The sequence below is a fragment of the Falco punctatus genome (assembly GCF_963210335.1).
Source record: "Falco punctatus genome assembly, chromosome: 5".
Lineage (NCBI taxonomy): Eukaryota > Metazoa > Chordata > Aves > Falconiformes > Falconidae > Falco > Falco punctatus.
The window spans coordinates 14,092,951-14,120,326 of NC_137584.1; the positions used below are offsets into that span (position 1 = coordinate 14,092,951).

The window sequence follows — 27,376 nt, forward strand, 5'->3', positions numbered from 1 at the left end:
ATTGTACCTGACAGACAATTTCAAGCTTCATTCAGAGAAGATTGTAACCCACTAGATAACAGCTCAATTGATGAAAGGTTTTTAGTTGGTCATGTACAAGTGGTCAAAAAGCACAATAATTATTCCATAGTCCTACATTGCTAATTTTATTAAAATTATCTTATTCTTAACATCACATCAATCTGCATTATATTAGAAAAAAATGATTAATGTTAAAGTGACAGTTTATAGTCTAGTTATTTTAGAAATCTTGATTAACTGTGACATTTTGCAAAACTAGGAACATAACTCTTCTAAAACTAGTAAATTCATGGCTATATCTGCATATAATCCCTTACATTTCATTTTTTCTCAACAGGTACTGTATTTAGACAGCTACTCTGATCCAGCAATATGATCTGAAGATTTTTTTCTCATTGGCAAAGTATTAGCTTATGAATCCAGACATATCTCTAATACTCCACGTTTTTTATCATGTGAGAAAAATTAATGAAAAATTGATTTGTCAGATCAGATTCCAAACAGTAGTCACTAATAACAACAATATAATTTCATCTCCTGATACCACAATCATTGATTAAGATGCTCAGGTGCAACAAGAAGTACTTCAAAAAACATAAAAGATAGCAAAAAAAAATAATCCAAATTAGAAAAATGTTATTCTGTAAATAATAATAAATTCAAAAAATCTTGACACTATGTAGACACAGGTTTTTCAGGGTCAAGACATTTTGATTTTTTGTTTACATCTGTTGTTTAATGTGGAATTTTGATTTGATGCTGTCAAAACCTTATGCTAGTTGTCTTCATTTAAAAATGACAAAAACGTGCTGAGGGGCTCTTTAAAGAAGCTGTCTTGAAACAAAAGTTTGTATATCTCTTTGGGCAAGACTGACTGCATGTTAGGAGCAACACAGAATAATTCTTCTGTGATACCTGAACAGAAACCAAAACAAAATGTTTCACTTTGGGTGGACTCAAACTTACAGCAGCCCTCTATCCGTTTGTGGTTTAAAGTAAGCTCATTAAGCAAAAATTTCACATTACCTTCTTGTATGTATAGACTTGTATAGCTGAAACTAGTAGATAACTAATACAGTCAAGGATGGAAAAGGCATAACACTAAGAAAACAACCAATGTCAGCAAACAAAATATAAAGGAGAATTAATCTATTCAATGCATTACAGTGGTATCTACATTATCCAGATAAGCTTTAAAAGAACATCTTAATTTAAAAATTCTTACCTTTGAATATTGTTTGTGATATTTCATTAAGATTTTCTTTTTTTAATACCATTTTCTAAATGCAAAAAACCCTACAACATCTGATGAATTATAGCCAGATGAGCTATGCCAAATTAGACCAGATGGAGAGCTGGCCCACCAAGGAGTTACTGTTTTCTATAACACAGTTTCAGATATAAGATTCATTATTTGGGACAAAAATATTCAGAGTATTGCCAACTTATCTGTCAAAAACATTGCTAGCAGAACAAGTTTGCATTACTGCAGAGCATCTTTCCTTTCTCTCTGCCACTCTGTGAACCTAGTCATGTTGAAGTGAACACCCACAGTGTTCACCATACACAACTGCTGTGAAGTGGGAGGAGGTGTGAGGCCATGCTGGCCTTCATCCTACAAGCACATTTTTATTGGGGTTTAAATGCTTTTGATTTGTTCAGCTTTAAACTGAACAGATATTGAAAAGCTATCATGGCCATTAATGTTTCATTGTAAGTGGTACTGGCCCGGTACTCTTTAATATCTTCATCAATGACATAGTGAGATCAAGTGCACCCTCAGAAAGTTTGCAGGTGACACCAAGCTGAGTGGTGCAGTTGACACACCTGAGGAACGGGATGCCATCCAGAGGGACCTAGACAAGCTCAAGAAGTGGGCCTGTGTGAACCTCGTGAGGTTTAACAAGGCCAAGTGCAAGGTCCTGCACATGGATCAGGGCAGTCCCCAGTGTCAATACAGACTGGGGGATGAAGGGATTGAGAGCAGCCCTGTGGAGAAGGACTTGGGGATACTGGTGAATGAAAATCTGGACATGAGCTGGCAATGTGTGCTCACAGCCCAGAGAGACAACCATATCCTGGACTGCATCAACAGAAGCGTGACCAGCAGTTTGAGGGAGGTGATTCTGCCCTTTTCTCTGCTCTTGTAAGACTCCATCTGGAGTACTCCATCCAGCTCTGAAGTCCTCAGCACAGAAAAGACATGAACCTGTTGAAGTGGGTCTAGAGGAGGACCACAAAAATGATCAGAGGGATGGAACGCCCCTCCTATGAAGGAAGGCTGAGGCAGCTGGGGTTGTTCAGCCTGGAAAAGAGAAGGCTCTGGGGACACCTTATTGTAGCCTTTCAGTACTTAAAGAGGGCTTAAAAGAAAGACGGGAACATACTTTTTAGCAGAGCCTGTTGTGATAGGACAAGGAGTAATGGTTTTAAACTAAGAGAGGGCAGATTCAGACTAGTTATAAGAAAGAAATTTTTTACAATGAGGATAGTGAAACACTGGAAGAGGTTGCACATAGAGGTGGTAGATGCCCCATCTCTGGAAGCATTCAAGGTCAGACTGGACGGGGCTCTGAGCAACCTAACCAAGTAAAGATGTCCCGGCTTACTGCAGGGGAGGTGGGTCCCTTCCAACTCAAAATATTCTATGGTTATACGATTGCATGATATCATAGTTTAATACGGGTGAATAACTACATCTAAGCAGATGCTACATTTAAAAAAAAATTTAAATTAAATTTGAATATATGTATGCACAAATTTAAACTCACTTAAGTGCTATAGTTTCCTTTAATGTAGTTTAAATTGTCCAGTCAAAAATCTTTCTTAAATTCGTAATATGTAAATGCAGCAAATCTTCTGACAGCTGCCCTCTAACCTTCAAGTTTAAGCCATACAGCTACTCCTGCCATGCCTCTTTCTAATTACAGACCTAAGTTTTCCTTACAGTTATTTTTTTTCCTTTCAAGTGAAAGCCTGAACTTTCAGAGGATAGATGACTAACAATAAACCTACAGGAATTAAAAAAGATAGGGCTAATTTCTTTGTAACATTTTTGTTAGTGTGCGGTGCAGGCAGAGAATGTATCAAGATGTGCAACAATTCAGCAATATAGCCAAACTTCATTGATATGAGCTCTGAGAAAATAAAAGGAGATAAGCAGTCTTAGCATATCACACAGGCGAAGATATAGTTTTTAAGTATACAAATGGCTGACATCGTTTAGGGTATTCTTCCTCCTGCCATATCTTGTTTTATCCATAAGCCTGAAAACGCAGAGCTTGAGCTAAATTTTTGTAGAAGTTGTTGAAGGCAAGAGAGAAGGACAAATAGAAAATAATGATGATCTTCTAGTTGTTAGAAGTCATCCACTAAGCTGAAACGAATCAGTGGCACTGCAGTCCTGAATCCTGAGATAGCCTACTATGCTAGACTTTTCTATAAGACTCTCGATTCCAAGGCAGACTGAATTTACGTAATGGGCTCCCGTCCTTGAAAGAGTACTAGTCTGGAACAAATATATATAAACAAAAAATTATGTAAAAAATGGTTCCTACATGATTTACTTGAATTATCAGGTGTACTACTTTGAAATGTAAGGTTTTATTTTAATACTAATACATATATATAATGAAGAAGCTGGTGAGTCCCATTCTCAATATTTTCCAGGACAGTGAGATCACAGAGATGTATTCCCTAACTTCCCAGTGAGTATCTTGGACACTAAAGGGAGTATAGGAAGGCAAGTTGATGAAAATAACTCTGGAAGCCTTGCATTAGTATTTGCAAGTTTAACAGATTCCTTTGAAGCTTGTGGATAGATGCTTGAGGTATAGTCCAGTAGGCCGTTCCGCATACTTTTTTTATTTTAAAGGGGCAACCTTTTGATTAGGAAATACTATTTCAGCTCTCCGAATGCTCCCTGCTCCCTTTTACTAATCATGCAAACATGTAATGAATATGCCCAGTAGATTTTTTATTTGTAGGTTACAAGGAGAGACCACTGTTACATGTTGGTATGTTTGTTGCTTCTAGTTTACACTCTATGGTGTAAAATCTTGCTGTATTATCAGAGTCCAGAAGCTGCATGGAATGAGTGGTACAGGTCTGGGTACACAGGCCAGATCCCAGCTACATATGCAAACATTTAGATTGTTTTGTCAACTGTGTGGTTTAATTATGCTGGTATACAAACTATGTATTTTCTTATGCATGGACCAGGGATAATCCTGAACTATGCAGCTCTCTGATATGGGATATAGAATATAATGAAGAGAGAGGATACTTAGGCTAATAGTTAAAGGTTTTTTGAAAAATTAATGGAGCTGTGGCTAAGAAAAGCACATTTCTAAACTGTTAATCTTGCATACGGCCATACAGTAGTTGCCTTGTAGCCAGACAGAGACCAACATAAATTAATAAGTTTATTGTAATTATGTGCAACAGGCAAGATTAAGTCCAGAAGACTAATTATTTAGGAAAGGTAATTCAAGATACATGAAGATTATCAGAATCAGCTGTGCTGATCTGCAAAGGAAAATACCTTGGCAGTATCACTGTTAGCCAGTGAGAACATTGCTCATACTGGGTAGTTGGAATAAAAAAAGCTGTACCCTGAAGCAGGAGCTCATGTGTTAGGAAAGAGCACCTTTGTGACCTGAGAAATATGGAGCAATCTTTTTGTGTGAGCATTGTTTAGAAGTTTGCTAGACAATGTGATTTTTAAGAATTAACTTTTTTCAAGTTTACTTTGACAGAAAATTAATTACCTTGACTTCTGCATTACATAGATTTTTTGGGGGAGTTTATATGAAAGTTTTCTTTCTGTACTGGAGAGAATGAAGATACATTTATGTAAAATCAGATTATTTAAATGCCTTTCCTTTACTTAGGCAATACTAAATGAGCAAGAAAGCAGGTCGAACTGCATTTTATTGTGAGTGCTGGACTGCGTGTTTTTGTGTTCATATCTCAAGCAGTTCCAAACAAATCTTTAAATCTATCTTTGATTGTTTGGAATGTTTGTTCTTTTCTTTTATAGTTCGCTTTTTTCACTTATTTTTGTACTTTCAAGTTAAGAGTTCTTTTGCAATATATCCCACCTCTAGCAGGCTCTAAGCTAGCCTTTTTAGAAATAGTTGCCATTTTTGTACATAAACACTTCAAATTATCAAATCCAGCCTTGTCTGGGGGTTTCTACCCTAAAATATTAGAATATCCCATGTGAACTGCTTACTTAAAGCACAGCTGTGAAGCATTAAGTGCTGAGAGCAGTTCTTATTACTGTGACTGTTTATCTAGATACAGTCTTTTAAGTTGCTTTTGATTACAGAGGTTCCCTAAATGCTTATAATGGTGAGACACAAACTCTAAAGGGGATCACATATGCACTTCCCATTGGATATTTTCAATACACAGTAACAATGTGAGAGTTTGATTCTATATGCTACTACTCATTGAGATAAAGTCCAAGGGATTCTCTGTGCATGACAGTTTAGTTTACTTCAGAAATGGAGTGCACTTCCCCAGAAGCTGAAGATGGCTCTCCACCCTCTTGAGATCAAATGTTACAAAGACCTGAGGAATTTATGCATCTGAAGGCAGGCATACAATTGTTTTGTGTGTTTCAGCCACAGCAGAGAAAAGTGAATATAGTCACAGGCCATATGCCTTCCCTTTTGTTTTCCACCCCAGATTAGTCATGTCCACAGGTAGAGTCTAAATAAACGAGATATGCCCTTTCAGCAACTAACCTGAACATGTCTGTCTCTCGTCCTTAGTGTATAACTACTGCTGAACTCCAACTATGTCCAGATCTCTGAGACAAAAGGAGTAGGAAAACTGTGATGCAAGATACCGATGACCTTTACCTTGTGTCAGATGTAAGAGAGTTACTTTTTGTCTGATCTTTTTTCCTTTGATGGGTAGCTGTTGCCCTTTCTTGCCAGAACATTGTAAAGAAAAGTCCATTAAGACATTACTGATCAGAGAACATTCTTCTTCTGGCCCATCGCCTAGAAGACAGTATTCTAAATGGCAAAACAATTTGATGGCAGCATCTAATAGTACGTTAACTTAACCCACCCTGTTAATCAGTCTCTGCTTCTTAATGTATTGGTGATCTGGATTTCTTCCCTAGTTTGTATTTGGTGCTCACGATATACCTTCTCTTTTCTGAGTGAAAATCAGAGAATATAGACTTTTTTAAAAAATCTGAACCTGTTAGAAAAAAGGCACTCTTGTTCCATATCTTGACTGTCCTGAAAGTAAAAATAACAATCCACATGACAAATTTTTTTCACAGCTGAATAGAATTACAGTTCTCTGCTCTACTTGAAAGGTCCTTATGAAATTAATGGTAGTAATAATAATTATAATAATAACAAAATTTCAAATTCTTATCATTATACAGTTCAAAAACAATTTTATTTATTGGCTGCTAACACTACCTGGACAGAGGGCAGTGTTATTGCAAACCCTTGATTCTCTTAAAGGGCCGCTGCAGTGTGTCCCGTAAGGTGATACACAAGTTCTGGTTCGCACCTGCGACCCTTGACCACAAGTAACTGAACACGTACTCCACTGGGCCCACTCTTCAACACCAGATTCACCTGTATTCAAGACAACAAACAAACACGAATATAGACATAAGTATTAATGAGACTTTTTTTTTTTGGTGCTGAAGCTCATCATTTTCTGCTCTTACAAATCAAAGAAAAAAGTGCCACCAAAAAAATAAAGATTTGAAAGTTCATGGAGTAAAGCAGCTGTGAAAATGTGCAATGAATAGAAAAGAAAGACACCTACAATGCTGCAGTCACATAATTCCTGTCATAGGGAAACACTTTGATTGCTTAGCATCATTTACAACCTTATGAGAACTACTGCCCTTCACCAGTTTGGAAACACCACTGCCCTCAGGATGCTAAAAGAACATAGACAACTCTTTTTATATAATACCAAAGGATACATCTTTGATTTATACTTATCACTCTAGAGTGAAAGCTAAGTAATAGTTTAAGGAACTCTACCAGTAAGGGAATTCTGATTAAAAAAAGAAAAACACCCAAACCAGCCCTCCAGTTTCTTATCTTTTCTTCAGCAGAGGAGAGCCATCTGGCATTTGAGAGAAGTTCCCTGGCAAAGACAATCACTTTGCTTACCAAATTTTAAACTGAACAGTCGGATGAGAACTTTGGTTCAATCATTTACTGCACAGATCTGCTCCTTTCTTTTGACCTACAGGTGTGCTAAACCCTTGGATTTGCTAGACCTCATTACTACATATAGTACATACCACTAGTTTCAAAATTATCAGATGTGATTTATTAATACTGTACATTTGAATAGTACATTTTTTTTTAATTGTTGAGAGATAGCACATTATAGTTTGTTTGTTTTGGGTTTTTTTGAAAGCAAATAATGCATAAAGTCTTCTTGCATGGATGCTCAGGAAAGAATGCTTAAATTTAGTTTCAATGAACAGCCATATGCACAATTCTGGAATTCCCTTACCAAAGGCGTTCATATTCAGAAAGATGAATCCCTCGAGTATTCATAGAACACAAATGCAAAAATAATGTGAATATACCTTACTTAACAATTTGAGTAAATAATTGTGGATTCATGTTTATATTTTTCCATTAAAAATCAGGATAAAATGGCATGCTGATGCCTGTATCATACCCTTGATTTTTAAACATAAGTCCTTTTGAAAGAAATGGGATTTTCTGCTTTAAAATCAGTGTCATGATACAACCTTTAGTCTTGAATAGCTTGCTTAAAATTAAAATTTAAAATCTTAATACACCTCTAGTCTTCCAGAAGTTTTCATATTGGTCACAATCAAGGGAAAGTCTGCAAACCAAGAAGACTCTGGTGCCATCTTCCAAGAATGAAGTAAATGATATACTATTTCTTGAATCTGTGCTTTTGTACTAAGCATTTGTACAAGCTCTTTTTGTTTTGTTTCCAGAGGCCAAGCATGACACCTTTGCAAAATGTTTCTCTGCTATTCTCTGCTAGTCCTCTGAGAAGCAATTTAAGGCTATCCGATGCTTTAAAAAAAAAATAATATATAGTGCTTCTTATTTTCTTATTCAGTAACAAGGCAGAATGCTTTATAATTAGCACACAATCCCCTCTGCTTTTCATAAAATTATATACATTTCTAACGATTTCTATGGACAAGGACAAAATGATGAAGTTTTTGCATACAAAAATCCACAAAAAGTGATTTTTGTAACAATTTTCTGTATTTATTAGGTGAAAAAATGTGACATTCAGACACTGATTTTTTTTAATCATTTTTCTGATATGAATTTAGTATTTTGATTAGTTTGTTACATGGCTTGGGTTCGGGTTAGACGATGTAATAAGGCAAATATAGCTAATGTGTAGGTAGACATTAACAATTGTACAGTATGTACTATAAGCCTTATGTACATAGTAAAAAATATTTGTATTACTATGGGTTTCTAGGCTAATATTTTTTGTCTTTTCTTACATGTTTAAAGTTTGACTTTGCCTGTGTTAAAATGGTTTAGATGAAAGGTCAAACAGCATAAAAAGTCATAGCTATGTTTCTCAGGATGTTTCTCATTATGTAAAACAGTCATATATACTCACTGTAAATTATCCAGTATCCAACATAGGCATGGTGACAGTACATAGCTAATAAACTACAGAAATAAAGTCCTGAGAATTTTAAAAATTGTGGATATCTTAAAGTGATAAAAAGTTGCTCTTAACCCTTGGATTATGATGAAAAATAGTAGTGACGTGACACTAAGTTGTGTGATTGTATTCAGTGAATTTTGAAATTAATATTAATTATTACAAGTTCAGCGCATACATGTACTGTCCATTCACAAAAAGCAGAATCTAGCAATATACCTCAACATATGTAAACAATAGAAGGCATAAACATTCACTGGGACAAGATCTTCTACACTAACATGATGTATGGTAAAAAGAGTGAAATCAGAGAAAATAAAGAACAAATTTATCCCACCAGATTCTTTGCTTCCTTTTGCACAATGTATTACGATTTCTTGGTAAATTTTTTTTCAGAGTATTTTGTACTGCTTTCAGTATGATTACTTATTTTAAAATATTTTACAGGAGGGAAACATCTTCACAGACATCATAATTAAAAATCTTTAATTTAAGCAAATAAAGATTTCTTTCTTTTCTCGAACAAACCTAGATTGTCTACATAACCTGCAAATACATCTTCCATTGTTTTCTTTATTTCTTTTTCAGCTTTTTTCTTTTCTGAAATGAAAATTTCAAGAGAGATACTTTTTTATTTTCCTTCTAATTTTCCATTACTTTAGAACTCTTAAATTTTTATATCTATTGTATTAAACCTACATTCTCAAATTAACCACTGGCAAGCTACCAAACCCTTATTTTCCCCTGCTGCTCAACATGTAAGAGGAAACACAACTTACTGTATGGAAGGCCTCATTGATCTCTGTAACACTTACCTTTATTATACTCTCTAAATCCCATAACACCTAAGGGAAGGATCAGTCCAAACACATAAAATGACAAATATAGGAAAATAAATTATTCACACAATATTTTTTTAAGTAAAATGTTTTACTACCTCATATCACTCATAAACAAACAGGAAAATGCATATTTGAATACCACATTTTAAAACTTTTCCATACCCAGCAAAATTTGGTGGATTAAGTCCACTACTTTAACAGTATTAAATGTTTTTCATAAATCTTTTCCAGGACAATTCTCTATTCCTATCTCTCTGCCTTTTTAAAGCATACAAATATATCGTTGCACTTTTGCATCTGTTCTATTATTACACAAAATAAAACACTAAACAAGCTTAAAATATAGGAAACCTCAAACTCAGTATCCATTTACTTTAAAGGTCATTAGACTTCTTAGTACATGGGTAAATTCATGAGATAGATATGTTAGAAAATCCTTATGAATCAGTTTAAGAAGATATCACATTGATTATATTGCAAGAGAATGAATGCATTAGAGGTGAAGAAAATATGTAATGATCACTACAAAGGAAAACCAAAATAAAGAATAGATGAAAATTAGTAAGTATGTCCAAAAAGAGTGCAGTATTATCTAAAATGCGTTAATCTACATTATGTAAAATATAGATATCCTCAAAGTTTGGCATGTAAATTTATATGCTCTGCTGATACATCTCACATGCTTTCAGAACAGGACCTTGAAAACCAAGCCTGTTTAATTTTGAACGTTCATCTCCCACTCCACACATACAACCTATCAGAACGTGATGGTATAAGTACTGCATTTATAATGCAGTTCTCTAACACCCATAATAGATGCACTGCAATGCATGACTAGAAATTAGCAAATACAAGTTTTACCTGATAATATGATAGTTTTGGAGATTTATGTAAGGAAATAAGAGATCATCTTAGTTATTTTTTGGAGTAATTGTATGAATTCAAGAAGCAGCATAAAAGCAAGGATGTTATTCTATGTAGTAAGCAACTAACACTCTAAGTCTGTGCTAGGTATGTAAGTAGTAAGCTTTACTTGCCTAAACAAAAACTGCATGGAGACCAAGAGGGTTCTAGGCTCCCTTCTTCCACTACATATACTTACAGTAGTACAAACTGAGAGTTAGCCATAAAAGTAGCCCTATAGATTAATAGGAGGGAAACAGACTTTTCCAGTTCTAAATTCTTTGTCAAACAGTTCTGCACTGATTTGCTATATGTGTATTTAGATTACTTAATATATTGATTTCTTCGAATATGTTAAGTAAAGCACCCTACTACTAAGGAAGTCAACATGCAGCATTAACTAGAAGCAATTATAGCTCTTTTACTAAAGTGAATATAAACTGGAAGCATTATGTATGACTGATGCAGGCATATTTTCTAGGTTAGTAACTATGAAATACAGAGGAAGTCATTTCAAATCCATACAATAATTATTGGGCACAAGATTCTCAATGCAGTAACTTACTGGAATGGAGTGTGTAGGGAACTGTTAAAGAATTAGATTTTATCAGCAGCTACACAGGTCATTACTGACGTTAAAATGGGCAGTAGTTTTGGTGTATGAGAGCTTTATTCAACTCACCGCTGAAATTTTATCATTGGCCTCAAAGGCAGTTGTGGTAACTGTTGGTAAACAGGCTTTTTTTTCTTTTTTAATTACTTCAGCTCTAGGTTTGTAATATCATTTTGGTATCTATCTAAACAAGATGAAGTTGCTCAAACAAAATTAGAAAATATGTTTTAGATGAAAAAGTCTTAGATAATTTGCACATCCAATTAAAAACTACTTACGGCCAATTTCATTTAGCAATTATGAATCCGGAAACCAGAGAATAGAGCGTTGTGCTGGGCCAAAGATAGTAAATGCTGAATGTATGCACATTAAAGTCACCCTAGTAATTAATTAATTTGATAAATGCCTAAAGCTGGGATTAGACCTCAGTCTGTTTATAAAGAAATTCTGAAGCATGTTCTTAACAGCTTTGAAAAAAGTGAGTATGTCACAGTAAGCTGTCCTGTGTCTTGTACATGTGAGACTGCTTTTACTACTAAAGAAATTCATGCTTACACTGACTGATTCAGTATCCACATTCACAATGCATGTTTTTGTATGATCTACCCAATTCTCAGCTACTTTATTTATGGACTTTAACTGGTGAAAAAAAAAAAAATGATTCAAAAAAAGTATCAGCTTAGAAAACTGACAAATATACAGCAAAAGATTATGGAAACATGCAGTGGTTTTGCTAAAATTAACAACAATAAATAGAAAAATGTAACTGATGTATTACCAGTTTGTGCCATAAATTTAGCAGCATCAGCTTGTTCCTGAGGGACCCTTTTCTCATGAACAGATCGAGGTCGCTGACTTTTAATTGTATGATCTCCCATCATTCCAAATTCTAAAGACAGAATAAAGGTTTATGAAAGCTTGTGTGTAGACATTTCTCAAAAGTCACATACTGTCTCATGCAATATGCTCCTAAACATACCTGGAAGTTGCTGATAAGAGTCAGGCAAGTGATCACGGCAGTTAACATCAATTTACCTTTGCTACACTCAGCTTTTAATAAATACTTAAATTTGTGTCTGCAGATTTTCAAACATGATTTTATTGCATGAACCAACATTCAATGTAGTGACACATAATTGTAAATCAGCTGTACGACACAGGACAAACCAATTATTCAAATGCAGACTTTTCATTCTTATATTTTTAATCAGTGCAAACCACACCAGAAAATGACTGGGACAGTGTTAGACAATGCTGTTCTATGGCACAGCCTGCTGCTCCTCCAGAGGACTTCTATTTCTGCACTCATCTTTCAGGCTGATGGAGCCTTAACAGAGATAACAAAACATCTTTGGGAGTGGTGGCAATGCAAAATAATAATAATAATTTAGCCAACAAACTGCTTATTTTTAGACTGAATCCAACAGAACAAGTGTTTGTGAGCTGTTTCCTTTATAACTAACAGCTTTCAGAAAGACTATAGGTTATATCTTGCCCTCAGTATTTAAAAAGAACTCCCCATTGATTTCAGTAGGGAAATCTACATAAAAATCAATGACAAAGGCTCGGAGGGTGGGAGACAAGAGTGCTTCATTTTTTATCCTGTCACTGCTGTCATGTTCCCTCTCTGGTCCTGCACAAACCTCCTAGCCTTCTACTTCAGACTCCATTTTTTCTTTCTGCGATGAAATGTGAAGGGTCCTTTGCACTTAGAGGGGGACTGCTGCATCTTCAGCACAGCTCCCTCTGGCCCTCCCAGGCACACACAGCTGTCTGTAGCTGGGTGCTAAGTAGTTTCTGTGGGGACTCTGGTTTAAGAAGCACGTCCTGGGAACCGTGGGTTAACATTGAAACTACTTCAACTACAACCTCATAAAGTTTACGATGGGGCAGAAGGTGTCAGAAGCACTAGGAATATAAACATTAAAAAATACCTTTCTGCTGGAAGGTTACCTTGCAAATGCAAAATTCAAAATCCTCCCCAATTTGTAAAGTCATGAAGATAATAAAACTTACCTTCCTGCCTCAAAAGATGCAAAACGTTATATAAGATGTAAATGCTACTAATAAATATTATTTGCAAACACATTGTTACGATAAATCATCAAAGTAAACATGTTTAAATTTCTATTTATGAAAATAATAAAGGCTCAATTTATTTTTAAAGGGGTCAATCAGCAGAAAGAGCATTTTTTTCCTTTCTAGTAAATTATTAATATATTTCTCCAAATTACTGGTTTTTTTTGGTAAATATTCATTAATGGCACCACTTAAAATATAAATTTAATTATTCATTTGAGAACAGCAATGCAGTTTGCATTCCAAAGAGAATATTTTAAAATCTAATTAATAAAATGTATTTTGAGAATTCATTTAACATTTTTAATAGATCCCAGAAATACATGTAAAAGATAATTAAATTATATATACACATATATATATTATATACATATATGTATGTGTGTTACAAAATTTTATGAACGGATTTTTGCAAAATACATGTCTTCTACAGCTTCTCTGATTTAAGACAGGTTTTTATTCTGTGGGAAATCTCTTATTATAATTAAAATTTTACAATCAATATTCTAATGCAAATTATGATTAGGATGATGCTTTTACAATTTTTACAAGATGCAGTACAGATGACCATTTAAGCTGTAATTAACAATGTAGTGAAGGACATGAGACTTCGCAGAGCCTTCCCCCAGAAGAGGCTGTGAAAGCAAGGCATGTTTGCTCTGAGTTTGCTGCCTGAGTGCTGCCTGCTTGTAAGGAACTTTAGAGGATGAGGCACCATTCTTGCAGAAGGCTTAGTTCTATTTCTTTAGTTAAAACAGAGTGCAATAATGAGAGACCTTTGCTAGAGGAAGACTTCCCAGATGCATGTGGGGAGGTGGTGAATGTTCTGGTCCCAGTCCTGCAGCATCCTGTTCCGCAGCGTGCTGCAGGACAGAGACCTCTGGTGAAGAGGCTGAGTGAAGCCTGGGAGATCAGCTTTCAGGGTTGTGGTTAAATACCCAGCGTAGCTCCATTCACAACGATGGAGTTACTCACAAATATCACCAAGCAAAATAAAATACAAGTCGTTGATGCAGGATCTAATCATGCCTCGACTTTTTCATTTTTCCACTTAGCAACAACACTTTTTTAATTTATGCATTCAATTCACTTTAACTGTTGCTGATGGTCTTTGAGATGCACTTTTCATCTAATCTCCCTTTGATATATTAAACATTTATATAGTAAATATATAAATATATATAGAAGATCAGTGTTTCATAACAAAGAGTAAAATATTTCTTTGTTTCTTCAAAAACCAGAACCAGACTTATGCAGTGCTCTCATTTTCATACTCAGGTGAAGTATTTAACCAAAAGCCGCATGAGAACAAAAGCCGTGAGAGGAAGTGCAGTGTACCGGCATCGGTGAGGACTTCAGGGCCTCATTAAAATTCAGGCCTCAGAAGAAAAGAAAAATAAGGATCAAGTCCATTTTCATAATGGGAGCAGAAGTGTCCCGTTTTCGGCGCATAAGTACAAACAGTGTTCTCAAAATTGTTTAATCTAAAAAGCTCAACAGTAATGCATTTTTTATGAAGCATTTTATAATAAAATATCTTAAGTGATTGCCATAGTTTACAATCAATACTAAATAGAAAAAAACCCCTTTCCTCCATTTTCAGATCCCAGATAAATAAAAAACGTAGGAGATGAACCAGTTATGCATTCTTTTTCCCTCAACACTTCACAGAGTAGATTTAAATGCTTTCTAGGCTGGGAGAACATTTTAAACCATGTCAGCCTAGAGTATGTCTAAAATGGCACAGTAGTTTCAAGGACTCTCTGTGTGAGAAAGGTGTTAAGAACCACCTTACTCTAGACGGTATCTGGCATAAAGGCGTCCTGCAAGGTCAATGCAGCAAGATCCAAGACCTGATGTCTGGGATATATTGGATGCTTGAATTAAGATTCTGAGTAAAGGAATTTTTCTCATTGTCACTCTTCTTACCTAGTTCTTGCTGCTGAAAATAAGGGGTTTTTTTTAACCCACAATAAGATATTTTTGCAGACATCAGTTTCTGAATGTGTTTTTTTTTTGATGATGCCTGTCCTGATTTTCCCTTGGGTGAAACAGAGCAGTATTTCTCTGCTTTTACCTCAAATATTGATAGTAATCAGATTGTTTCATTAAATGAAGAGGCACAATGAATCTTTTCTGCAGCAGACAGGTACATGGCCTGATCCAGAAATCACCAATGTGACTCTAAGTTAGGCCTGAAAACATGAAAGGTATTTAATGCTTTTCATTGCATTGTTAATGTTACAATCTACCTGCATAAGAATAAAACTTAGAGAAATCCCTCAAAATGTAAATAAAAAATAACATTATGGGGAACCTTGAATGGATCATTTTAACAAGACCATGCCTTATAACAAACCATAACATATTCCAAACATTTGTGGTAGATAATCTGATGTTTCGTTATCTGATAAAAGAATTTATGCTGCTATGAGTGTCCTTTGGTGCCTATGGAATTACAATAGTTTCCTGCAGTACAATGCATGTTCTTTCTCTCCTCAGCTGTATACAATAGATCAGTACTTGAAAGTAGCTTAGCAATGAATGTATCTTAACATGGAAGTGACTTATTTCATTTTACATATAACTCTGAAGCATGTAATATAGTTCCATGCATTCTAGGAGTAAAAAAAAAATAATTTTTCTGAAATTCCAAAGTTGAGTATTATTTACAACAACTCTTATCTGTAGTCCCATTGGCTTTACCTTTATTTTTATGTTACATTTTGGGATTTTTTTTTCCTATTGAGTAACCTTTTTAGTTTTTAAGGAGAAGCTAAAATCTTGAGGCCAATGTAGGTGTACATTTTTAGGAGACAAGAGAGGTGCCATGCGCTCTCTGTAGGAACAAAGAAGAAAAAACATCTGTTAACAGTATAAAAATGCAAAGTAGGAAGACTGAGCAATACAAAAGAAAAATACTGGCATTGTAAGGTTCTGCTCACCAATGGCTAAAGTGGATAATAACTGAATTTAAGGTACACATCAAACACGTTTTATGCCTACACTGTTTAATAATATTCCTAAGCCTGTTACATATATGTCCTTGTCATCAGCTGACATTAACCATGTTGGGTTGGCTCTTCTGGTTATTTTTATGTCACATTTCATGGGAACTTCACAGCGTAAGTGTATTGATCTTGTTATAGGTGTACCATCTACTACGATTTGTGCTAATAATGGTACAGAATGCACTGGCAATAATAAAAAAAAAAGCCTTCTTCAGCATAGCAGTTAGTGACAACAGTGTGAATGAACTGTTAAAAAAAATAAAGTGATTGAACCTTTTACGGTTACCCTTTTAGGACATGTAAAATGTAAAGCAACCTCTGAGTTGCTGGGTGTCCTCAGCTTGTACTGAACCACACGGAAAGTGAAATGGTGAGCAGCTCCCTGAAGGCTGATCAGAACCTTAAAAGCAAGAAGAGGCAATAGATTCCCTGAAGTTTTTGTCCTTTTCTTCTTTCACCCACAGCACTCTGGCATTGTACTTCATACTATTCCACACACTCCTGAACCATAAATAGTTCAAATGAGTGTTTTCAATTACTCTTGACTATGGAATGAATATTAAAGAGTTTGCATTAATGCACATTCTGGCTGCAAAGCATCTCAAATGCAGTAGCGTGGCATCCTCTCTATGCCAACAGACATGTTTTTCCCAGAAATTATGCAAAATGCTGATGTAAGTCCCAGGTGAAAGGGAAGGAGGGGGTGCAGAGGGGGAAAGGAAGAAAGAGGGCTAGAGAAATATATAACAAACCAGTTTGTTTAATTTTTGGACTGAGCTATTAAATGATTTCAATAGATCTGATTAATTGCAGACTTCCAGGAGCCTGAAAATGTTTCCTGCACATTTAATTTTTTCATAACCTATTCTACAGTTTCTCCCACAAAGATACTAGTGCAATATGCAGTAACAGCAGCACTTGGGGTTTCTCCTCAGCCTTGCAGCGGTCAGTACAGTTTCTTATGGTCACTAGATGGCAGGATGTGTGTTGACTTAGAAGCACAATTTTGCATTGGATTGAGAAGCAGAGACTTTCTTTTTCACTATAAAATTATCTTTCATATATAAAAGAAATATTCAAAGAATTGAGGGGGTTTTGTTTTCTTTTTGGTGGTTTTTTCTGTTGTGTTTTTTTTTTTAGTTGTTTCGTAGGGCTGGAGATTAAAAAAAAAAAAAAACAAACAAACAAAAAACCCCCCCGAAACACTCAAAGCAAAGAAAACATGAGCTGCAGTGGTTTTTCCCTTAGAGTAAACCCTGTGACAAAAGAGAAGATGCCAGGAGCAGCCCCTTCTCTGTCTCCAGCCCTGCTTCACTGTAGCAGGGCACCCAGGCCCCACAAGGAAGCACTTGTTCTCAAATGCTGCACTGTCAGGACACAGAGCTTCAGGGCATCAGTGAATATCATCACTCTGCAGTACAGATTTAGGCTATGGCTTTCTATGGGAACCTCTTAAAATGTATTTCCTCACCAGGCAGGCAAGTTGCCAAAATGGTAACATAGCTATTAGCCGAATTAGATTTCCATGGGAACCTCTTCTTAGCAAATGTCAAAAACGTTCTTAGAACAGTCTTTGCCTACTTCCTTACATAGATCATGGTCCCATAAAAAGTCCTCTTTTGGCTCTCCAAAACAGTATAGAAGAGCTTTGACCAGTTTCAAACTGAATGGAATAATTTCTTTCATTAGAGTGAATTAAGATCTGAACCGAGCTGTATTCATGAATACAGTGAGAAAGATATCCTATTACTCATGAAAACATGGACAGGATTTTAATAGCAGTGGAAATATCAAAGGCAACAGTGGTTGTTGTTGGTTTTTTAATTATAATGCACTTTTGCATTTTATCAAGAAAATGATAGGTTAACATTTATAGGCAATTAGATAAAAGATTTTTTTCTCTTGCACACAGAGAAACCCTAATACATATACGTATGCACTCTTCCAAAAAATTAGGAAAAATAATTCTGTATTCTAAACAGTCAACATATTGTACATAGGTAATTGGTTTGTGTTTGACTCTAGGGACACCCATTTGCTCCTAGGAAATAATGTCAGATTAATATTATTCCTTTTTTTTTAATAACATAAGAAATAAAATATTACTGAATTAAAATATAAATTATAGCACAAATCCTGGTGAGTTAGACTTTCTTATGGCAATGCAGTCTGCTGTCTCTCTGTGCATCTCTGCAGCGACTCCCTTAGCCAGCCATTCTCTTCAGTGGGATCTGAACCTGTTTATTCATGGTTACATATTTGGTCAGTGAAGAACATCATAAAGCCTTCATGTTTATTCACTTGTGCAGAGAATGTTGAAACTGTGCAAGCTTTATTACTTGCCTTCCTGGGCTCAGTTTCTCATCATCTTACACCTAAGCAGGAGAAAGTGAGCATGTGAATCTAGTAAAGTGACTCATATCTGTTCAAAATGAATGTAAAGTGTCACCACAATAGGTAGTGTGTTTTCACATGTACTTTGCAGAATTGTAACTAAGCAAAGAGGAAAAGGAGGGGTGAATGAAAGCCTAAACTGCAGCTTTACCCATTTATATCTCTACTAAGTCTGACATATTTTGTAATTGTCACAGCCAGCATGCAGAAGATACTCTGTAGTTTGCATTTTCCGTCTTCAAATATTTCCCTAGTAATCCATCCCAAAATGTTTGTATTAAAATAAAAATAATAAAAGTAATAAAGAAAATTTACATTGAGTTTAACATTAAAATCCTCTAAATTCAGCAGTACATTATTCTTACAATGTTCCCCATTGTTCTGTCAAGACATTCATGGATGCAATAACACATTAAAGAATGAAAACACAAGGGATTACCTTTATTTATTTTTGCTTTTTTAAATGAAAGACCTATAATGCATTCTCTTGTAGTATTCTCATCATTGCAATATTTCTACTATAATAACTTATTCATGTGTAACCTTTAAAAATTTAAATCTTAGTTTCATAATAATACTTTGATGTCTTCATTTTTTTTGCATTTCATACGATTTTACTTCTGCATTAAATTTTCTGCTTTGTCGTATATTTAATTAATTGAATTATTGATAGTTAGCCAATGCAGTAGTTATTTCAGAATAGTAGCATTTTTATATAAACAATCTCTTTTTACTGAACACTGCAGCAAGCTACCTAGATATTACACAAAGGCTAGTATGTGCCTCTTTATTGCTCTATACATTTACAACTCAAGAGAAGATGACTGTAATTTTCCAAGCTATTCTTGAATTCAATAACTTCATTCTTTCTTTTCTGTTCTAGAAACAGCAAAAAGTAAGGGTAATTGTAGAAAGCAAGATTCACAAGGACATCTAGGCTATTTCCTTGCCCTGCAACTATTTACTGCAGACATCCCTGCAGATGGTTGCCTAATCTTCTCTAAATGATAGCAGCATTCATTAAAATTTGAAATCTATTATCTATGAAAGATTCTGAAGCTGTATGAAGAGAAGGAGCAAGAATCAATGTTTTAAATAATAGGTACTGCAAACTCTACTCACTAAGCATAGTTTAACTGAATGTGGGATTTATTTTTTTTAGAATGGTAAAGCTAAATGACATTCCATGCCTTTTTAAGAGCATTTTCTTGTCCTTGTTTTATGTCTCCTAAATTGTTTTTACAAAATGAAAAAAAAAAATGGAGGATATGTCACTGGATGTGACTTTTACACATTACATTTTTATCATTTGCGGTACCCCAAAGATGGCTGTTTGTATATAGGCATCATGGGAAGCTGCTAAATTTTATGGGAGAAGAACACTGGCTGCTATAAGATGGCCTGGTTCCACCCAGCCAGGCCAAATTTTGTCAGGTGAGGACATTGTCTAGAAGGTCTTTTCCAAAACCATGTACCTACTCTGAGCTAATGTGTTCATATAACCTGTTCACAAGGATATGTAGGCTTTGTGAACCATCACTGGCAGGTTAACAATCTCACATGTGCAATGTCAAACGTATTATTCCATGCAGTTCAGCCTAGGAGATGTCTGCATGGCACATTCTACCTGTCTGCTTCCTACCTGCCAGCCTGTAACTCTACCTGACAGGTAGTGTATTGCAGTGGTTTTCAGAATGGACCTGGAACCTCTTGAAAGGTCTCTTATGTTGACCTAAGATCTCTCTGAACTCTTACGATGAAACCTATGTCCCTAACAATCATGACTCAAAGTTACCTCTTCTCTAGTCAACAGAATTGACTTCATGGGAGAACATGACATAAATTAAAGGAAAAAACAGCAATTCAAAACCTAAGCCTCAGAACAAATTTTCTCAATAACTAAATCCTTTCTTCAGAAATACATGCATGGGATTTCAACTAGGAAAGCACATAACAGATTTACTCAAAACCTATCAAAGTCACACGGACCTAGATCATTGAGGATTTTTTCAAAATCCATTAGATGTTTTCACTGGATTCAGTAAAAGCACACTTTTCTAGGTCTCTGAGATTCTCATTTCAGGGTCAAACTCAGCAATTCGTTTAATGTTTTTAAGGACCCAGATACCACACTGAGGCTAAAAAGCAGTGGTCTCCTTCACCTACTGCATAATCCACACTTAGAAAAAAAATCTGACCTCATCTGCTAAAACATCCTTCCTACCTCTACAGTCCATAGTATCAGAGGACTACATGGTTGGCTTATTTGGCAGGTGTGTTGCCTCTGTAAAAACAAATGAACTGTTCAACTGCAGATCTGAACTAAGCAGTGTATAGTTTGTCAACCACCTCTTAGGGAATTTCACCCTGAAGCCTGCATTAAAGAATAGCAAAGGTGCAAGATTTCTCTCCTACTGGAGACCAGATCAAATACCTAATGCCAACATATAAAAAAGTATAGCAGGGAAGTGGACCTAAAAGCAGACATATTCAATGGACATACTTATCTGATTATAACATACTATTCTTAACACAGGAACAACAGCACTTTACCGGGTTGAGAAAATAAATCTATTATAACTGGTAAGACTATGATAATGATACTCTACAGGTCTACAAAATGCACATATTACTCTGAGCGCCATTGGCATACTTGGGTTTTGGTTGTTGGCTTTTTTTTTTTTTTCCAGTATACATATATTTTAAAACTTTTAAAAATGTGGTTCTGTAGCTGTGACTCAGTCATGGCAAAGTGCCTCATGGTCCAGTTATCTGATTAAATTAGAAAGCAATATAAAACACAATCTAGTCAACATGACATAAATACTCAGGTAGAACAATGGGGATGACAATACTGAAGTGGTATACTCAGAGGTAGAAGGGCATGCCTGACTTTCATCAATAAGCATCAAAGTAACTGATTTCAGTATCCTCACTGTTTCTACATCCCTACATGATGTCAGACACTTGAATGAATTCTTTTAAAATTCTCATGCATCTTCTGAAAAATATTACTGCAACAACCTATACCTTTTGACCTCCAGGATGATTAATGGAAGTGTACTTTATGAAGAATTGTGGCTGCTTCTCCTACATATGTCAATAATACAGATCATTTAAAAAAACATCTATTCACTGATGGCTGTGCGAGATACATCTCATGTGACTCATTTCAGCTTGTCAGCATAATATGTGATGTGGTTACCCAAAGTCTGTCTTAGTTCATCATGCTCCATCATTTGAAGAAGTTATGCCAATAGTTAACATATATGACTATCTGAAGACTGCAAGCAGAGATTTTTTTCAGTGAAGATGTTTAGTTCTGAACTTAGAACTATAAGAGTTTGCAATACTCATTGCACTGGGAACTCTGCCTATAACTTATGTAAATGAACTCTCCAAATGACCTATTAGTTATGCACATAGACAAACTAGTATCTCTTTCATGGAGAAGTCTGTAGTTACTGGTGTTCTATTTAGTACAAACTGACTTTCTCTCAACAGCTGAAGACCTGCAACAGGAATGTGTATCACTGTTCTCAGAGAGGCTTAAGACTGGAATCTCATTATGCTGCTCCTAACTATGAACCTTTTTTGAGTTCTCTGCGGAGCTACTTGCACATCTGCCCACAGGAATCTTATAAATATCTTCCATTGCCTCTACTCTACTGTCTAAAAAGGGCTGGAAAACAAAGGGTTTGCTGGGGAGCTCAATAAAATAGCTACAAAAATATCTTTGATACAAAGATATTTAAAAAAAAATTGAATTTGCTTCAAATTATGTTTTTCATTCTTGTGTGTTGGCTTTCTGAAAATATTTAATGATTTAATTACCCCAAAGAAGTGTTCTCATATATAGTCTACTATAAGCATATATAATGAAATACTTGTGGTAAGCAAATCCTGAAACAATACATTAAATTATGCCCACTGGAGACTTAGTAGTATATATTCTGATTGTCTAATCAGGAATCAGAACTATAAAAGCAGTATATCTAATCACAGCTAGGCAATTGTAGAGGAATGAAGCTGGGTTAATTATCATTGATAATATACAGCTGTGGGCTGGCTTCAGGGGCAGTGGGTTGGCCGATGTAGATAAGGTGCAGCTGTGGCTGGTTAAATTAGGTGGTTGGGCAGCCGAGGAAGAGGGAGGAGAAAGAATGCATGCCCTGGATGAGGAGAGACTAGGAGAAGGCAGCAGAGGGTCTGGCATGAAGAGTGAGTTGGTATGAGATGGTAAAAGACCTTGTTGCAGCTGGCTAGTTTGGAGAGTTCTGTGACAGGCAATGTGCATTGAAAACTGAAAATAAGAAACAGTGAGTATTGAAGAACAGAGGAAGTGTCTATGACTGGAAATAATTTTTTTTTTTTTTTTTTAGAACAGCAGCTAAAGTATTGGGGGAAAATAAGCAGAGCATCAAACTTCAGAGCTCCTATGCGTTATTATTCCTACTTACAACCCTTATCTTGTTTATGTACTTAGAATACCACATATCCAATACTACTACCACAATGCATAGATTAGACTTATTTCACATTCAGTTAAGTGGTTAACAATTAACTTAAAAAATGGAATAAGGCAGAAGAGATTATAAATTCAGAAGAAGAATTGTTGAACACAAAAATTATACAGCACCTATTATTTCTTTCATTCTAGTTATCAAGAGTACGTGAAGTAGCCTGAAAAGCTATTGTTGAAGTTCGCAACTACCAGTTCTCAGATGAAAGTGACAGAAAAAGAACCCTAGCTTTAGACCTATTTCAGACTGCTCATTCTGTGTTGACCTTGTGGAATATTTTTTGTATTTCCAGGATATATTTAATTGAGGGGGTTTGTTAAAAAAAAAAAGTTACTTAAAGGTTACTTCAGCTTGGTATTTACATCTTGGAGTAAATGAAATACTTTTTAAAGTCTTATGACTTTAGGACTATCTTTTGGCAAATGAGAATACAATGATTTTTTTAAAAAAGCAGAATTATTTCCTGATATATAAGTAGCAAACTCCACTAAAATCTATTGAAAGAATCCTAAGTTTCAAAAGTAACGTTCCATTAGTTTTAATGAAGGTTTTGAAAGCGCTGCAGCAATGGGTCTACAAAGCCTGACTGAACTGGAGTGCTCTGTGCCAGAACTCAATCTGGAGCCCTGAGGTAGTTATATCTACAGTCAGAGTAATTTATTTCCCAGGATAACTGCAGAACCCATCGATGCAAGGCATGGTTATACAAATGCCCACATGCTAACATATGTAAAACATCTCAAAAGGATAGTCTGGGTGCACAGGATCTACCTCTGGGAAAAGGGCTTGGTGCCACATGACAGCACATGTATAGAGTTTAGGCCATAGAACAGATGTTCCCATTTCTTACTTCCATGTAATTTATATTTAAAAAAAAAAATCATTGCAAGTTGCCAAAAGACATGAAGAAGCAGGTTTTTATGTAACAGATTCTATCCAAAAATAAGTAATTTAAGCTAATATACAATCCCCTATATCAGTAATCACAGTTAGCACTTTTATATAATTCTGATCACTTTACATGGTGCATTTCCATTATTCTTTCCCACTATCAAAAGAACAGACAAGTCTTATTCTGCCTGATGTTGTGGTTTTAAAAATTAACATCGGAGTAACATCACCTACAAATGACAATACTTTCACCTGCACTAGTGTAAATCAAAAGTAATGAAATAAAGGAATTGAATGTGTGCATAACTGCTGCATCAGCAGAACTGGCTCCAGATGGATTAATTCCTGTGGTTGTGAGCCACACACAGGACTGACAGGCCTAGAATAACAAGAAATTATTTTCTAGCTCCTTTCTCTATGTCCTGCTAGACCATGTAGATTCTTATACAATTTAAGCCTTTAGATTATAGGAAGAATTACAGTTAGAGTGTCATTTCACAAAATCCTTATTCATTATGAGGTCAGCCTGGAATTGCCTCTCAGTGGTAGTCTTTTAAAGAGTAATGACGATAAGTTATTCCCAATATTAAAAATGGGACAGTACAATAATCCAGGAGAAAGTTTCAGTTGGGAGAACATCTTTTGTTGTTGCCCTCTGCTATTTTCTTACTCCCCCAAGGAACATTGTTGTTATTAATGTGAAATGTTACAGTTGTATGCATTAGGTACATACTAAACAGAAGTTAGGAATGTCAGCCACTATACCTTTGCTATGTTCCTGTGTCAGGACATGGGCAGTTTGCTAGAAGAGCAAGAATTTATTATAAATAGTAAAATACTTGTGGAGAGAAACGTTACCATACATGATCACTGGGCTACCAGGGCTCTTCTGGACAAATGCCTGTAGCAATCAAGAAGTACTCAAATATTAGTCTGAAAAGAAGGTGCTATTCAGAGTATGTAAATAAGATTTAAATCTTTAAATGAGGTAATTCCGGCTAGCCCTAGAGATAAGTCTTTCTTTGCAGGAGGAAAGGCAAATCACTTATCTGGTATTTACAGTTGAAGCAAGTTTTGAGTCCCACACCAGTTTCTGTAGATCCAGAATTGGGACTAATAGGTGGAGGGGTATAATATTTCTGTGGCCACTTAGCTCCTAACTCTGGTAGTCAAAACACAGCTTACAGATTCTAAATAAAAAGACTTAAAAATTGAGGATATGGGGAGAATTTCTGACCAAGTTCTAATGAGCCTGCATAAACATCACTACTTCAAGGTGGAAATTGTTGGAAGTTTCTTGTGCTTCCTCTCATGCCCTATGAAAGGAATAGATCCTCTCACATGTCTTGGAAAACTTAGGAGTTCCTTGTAGGATACAGAATTTGGAGTAGCAGAAAAGAGACTGCTGCAGGCTTCAGGGCATCAGGAAAAGCAGGAGTCCTATATGATTCTTAACTAAATAGTATCTAAAGTGAGACAGAACAAGGTCTTAAAAAAAAGATAGTCGGGATGAGTTTGGTACAATGCCCTGGGTGATGCTCTGGTTTGTGTTGAGAAAGGAATGTACTCTGAATAATTAGAAAAGATAAGATGGGCACCTGAAGGAGTTAAGGAGACCATCAAGTCAGGAAATAATTGAAAAAAGAAAACTGGAAGGTCTACTCCACCTAGATCCCACCTGTTGTGAATTGAATGATTAGGTGTCAAAATCAAATGAGTATGTATGTAAAGATGTTGTGTAACTTCTCACGAAAACTGTGTAAAATACCTAATTGGAGCTAGTTTGTCTGGTGTGAATCGGTTAGCTCCCCAACATTGCACGAAATAAATACCTTTGCTGCTTAAAGACAAATGGGCCTCTGAGCAGGTACTCTGTGCTGTTTTGGCATCAAAAGAAGAATGTCAACCACACTGAAAAAAGGGGAAGAAAAAAAGGAAAGCAAAAGCGTATCTCTTCAGAAGGGAAGAAGTCACATATACATACATGTCTGATCAGGATCTGTCTGGCTCTGCTTGCTGCACGAAGACTCTCACAGGGTTAAAGAAGACAGGGATAACAACCATCAGGGCTTCTGTTTTCAATAGCTGTGTCTGAACTTAGTTCAGAGCATCCTCAGGGCATATAAGCTGAGGTACTGTTTTTTAACTGCTTTGATTTTAACTAAAAATTTAGCATGATATATATATATATAACTAATTACATCGATATTTACTATGACCTCTAAACTAAGTAACTTCTATTAGAAGAAAAAAAGAGCACAAACAATTGCAGGTGATTATATTGGTTCACTATAACAGTATGCAACAAATGAACAGGTAAACAGTAAACCTAACCCAGGACTGACTGTACTAATGCTGTACCAGTGCATTCCTGTGGGCAGCAGGTGATATTTTTCATATATAGAGCTTATTTAATAATTAAAAAAAGCTGTTTCAGGGCAAAACTCACTGATTAACTAAGCTAAGAGTTTCAGACAAAAGAAAGGAGAAGACAGGAAGAATAGCATTTTGTAAAAGTTGAAATAACTTTTTGTATTATAGCTACAGTTTGAATTTGAAATCAAATTGTTTGGTTTTTTAAAAATACTGCAAACAAAACAAAAGCCCTGAGTTACACATTTAAGTCAGCCCAAATAATTTTTTTCTGTCTCATGAAGCAAAAATAATCAGTTATTCCAGAAATTACTTCACTGAATGAATTTGGAAAAATAGAAATTAAAAAAACTTTATTGCATCTACTCAAGCACACTAGGATTTACATTAGAAGTAAATTATTACTTCCTACAGTAGGCTTCCTCATAATAAAAATAATAGCAACTTCATCTAGTTAAAAAGAAATAGAAGAATCATAATTAAGTAGGATACAATCTAAGGATCGTAAATACATTGAGCATATATAGGGATAAAATGTGAAAAGCAGTAACCAAATGACATGCAGTTCTGAACCCTGTTCATCCCACGATGTAAGGCTGTTAAGGAATGGACATTTAGATCTACATTTGTACCAAATGAAATAATAATTAAGGATCTTTGAAACCCATGTATCAGCTTATAGTTCCTATTTCATATACTTACATACTGATGGAAAAATTGCTGTTATTTTCTACATGTGCTGAGGATGAATAAGCTGAGCCACCACAAAAGGGAGTATCTAAACCCAGTCATCTTATCCTGCTTCAGACTTGACACACTGCTTCATGGCTGTGAATTTTTATCATGTCCTATCTATTGACGATGATGCTCATCAGCTGCAGTTTTCATTAAGAAAAGGGAGTTACAGCTGACAGTAGGGTTTGTAGGAGTTTATAAATATTCCGCCACTGTTCAGAACTGCTGCAATGAACTAAAAGCAGACATATTAGTTGTGATTTTGAACCCACATGAAACTAGAGCTATTAGACTATAAAGCATGATCACTCAACA

General features: G+C 35.5%; 1 protein-coding gene across 8 annotated transcripts in view; it reads right to left on the minus strand.

Moving 5' to 3' along the window:
- Window positions 1-27,376, minus strand: part of ADGRB3 (adhesion G protein-coupled receptor B3) — a 471,033-nt gene that overhangs the window by 272,926 nt on the left and 170,731 nt on the right. For 6 of the 8 annotated variants that reach the window (XM_080388812.1, XM_080388813.1, XM_080388816.1 and 3 more), the window contains 3 exons: window positions 11,834-11,944; window positions 9,513-9,542; window positions 6,471-6,632 (listed from right to left, as the gene is read on the minus strand). In XM_080388812.1, coding sequence (XP_080244938.1) covers window positions 6,471-6,632; window positions 9,513-9,542; window positions 11,834-11,944 — 303 coding nt within the window. The remainder of the gene's footprint in view (window positions 1-6,470; window positions 6,633-9,512; window positions 9,543-11,833; window positions 11,945-27,376) is intronic. The other 2 variants (XM_080388814.1, XM_080388817.1) reach the window with 2 other exon arrangements.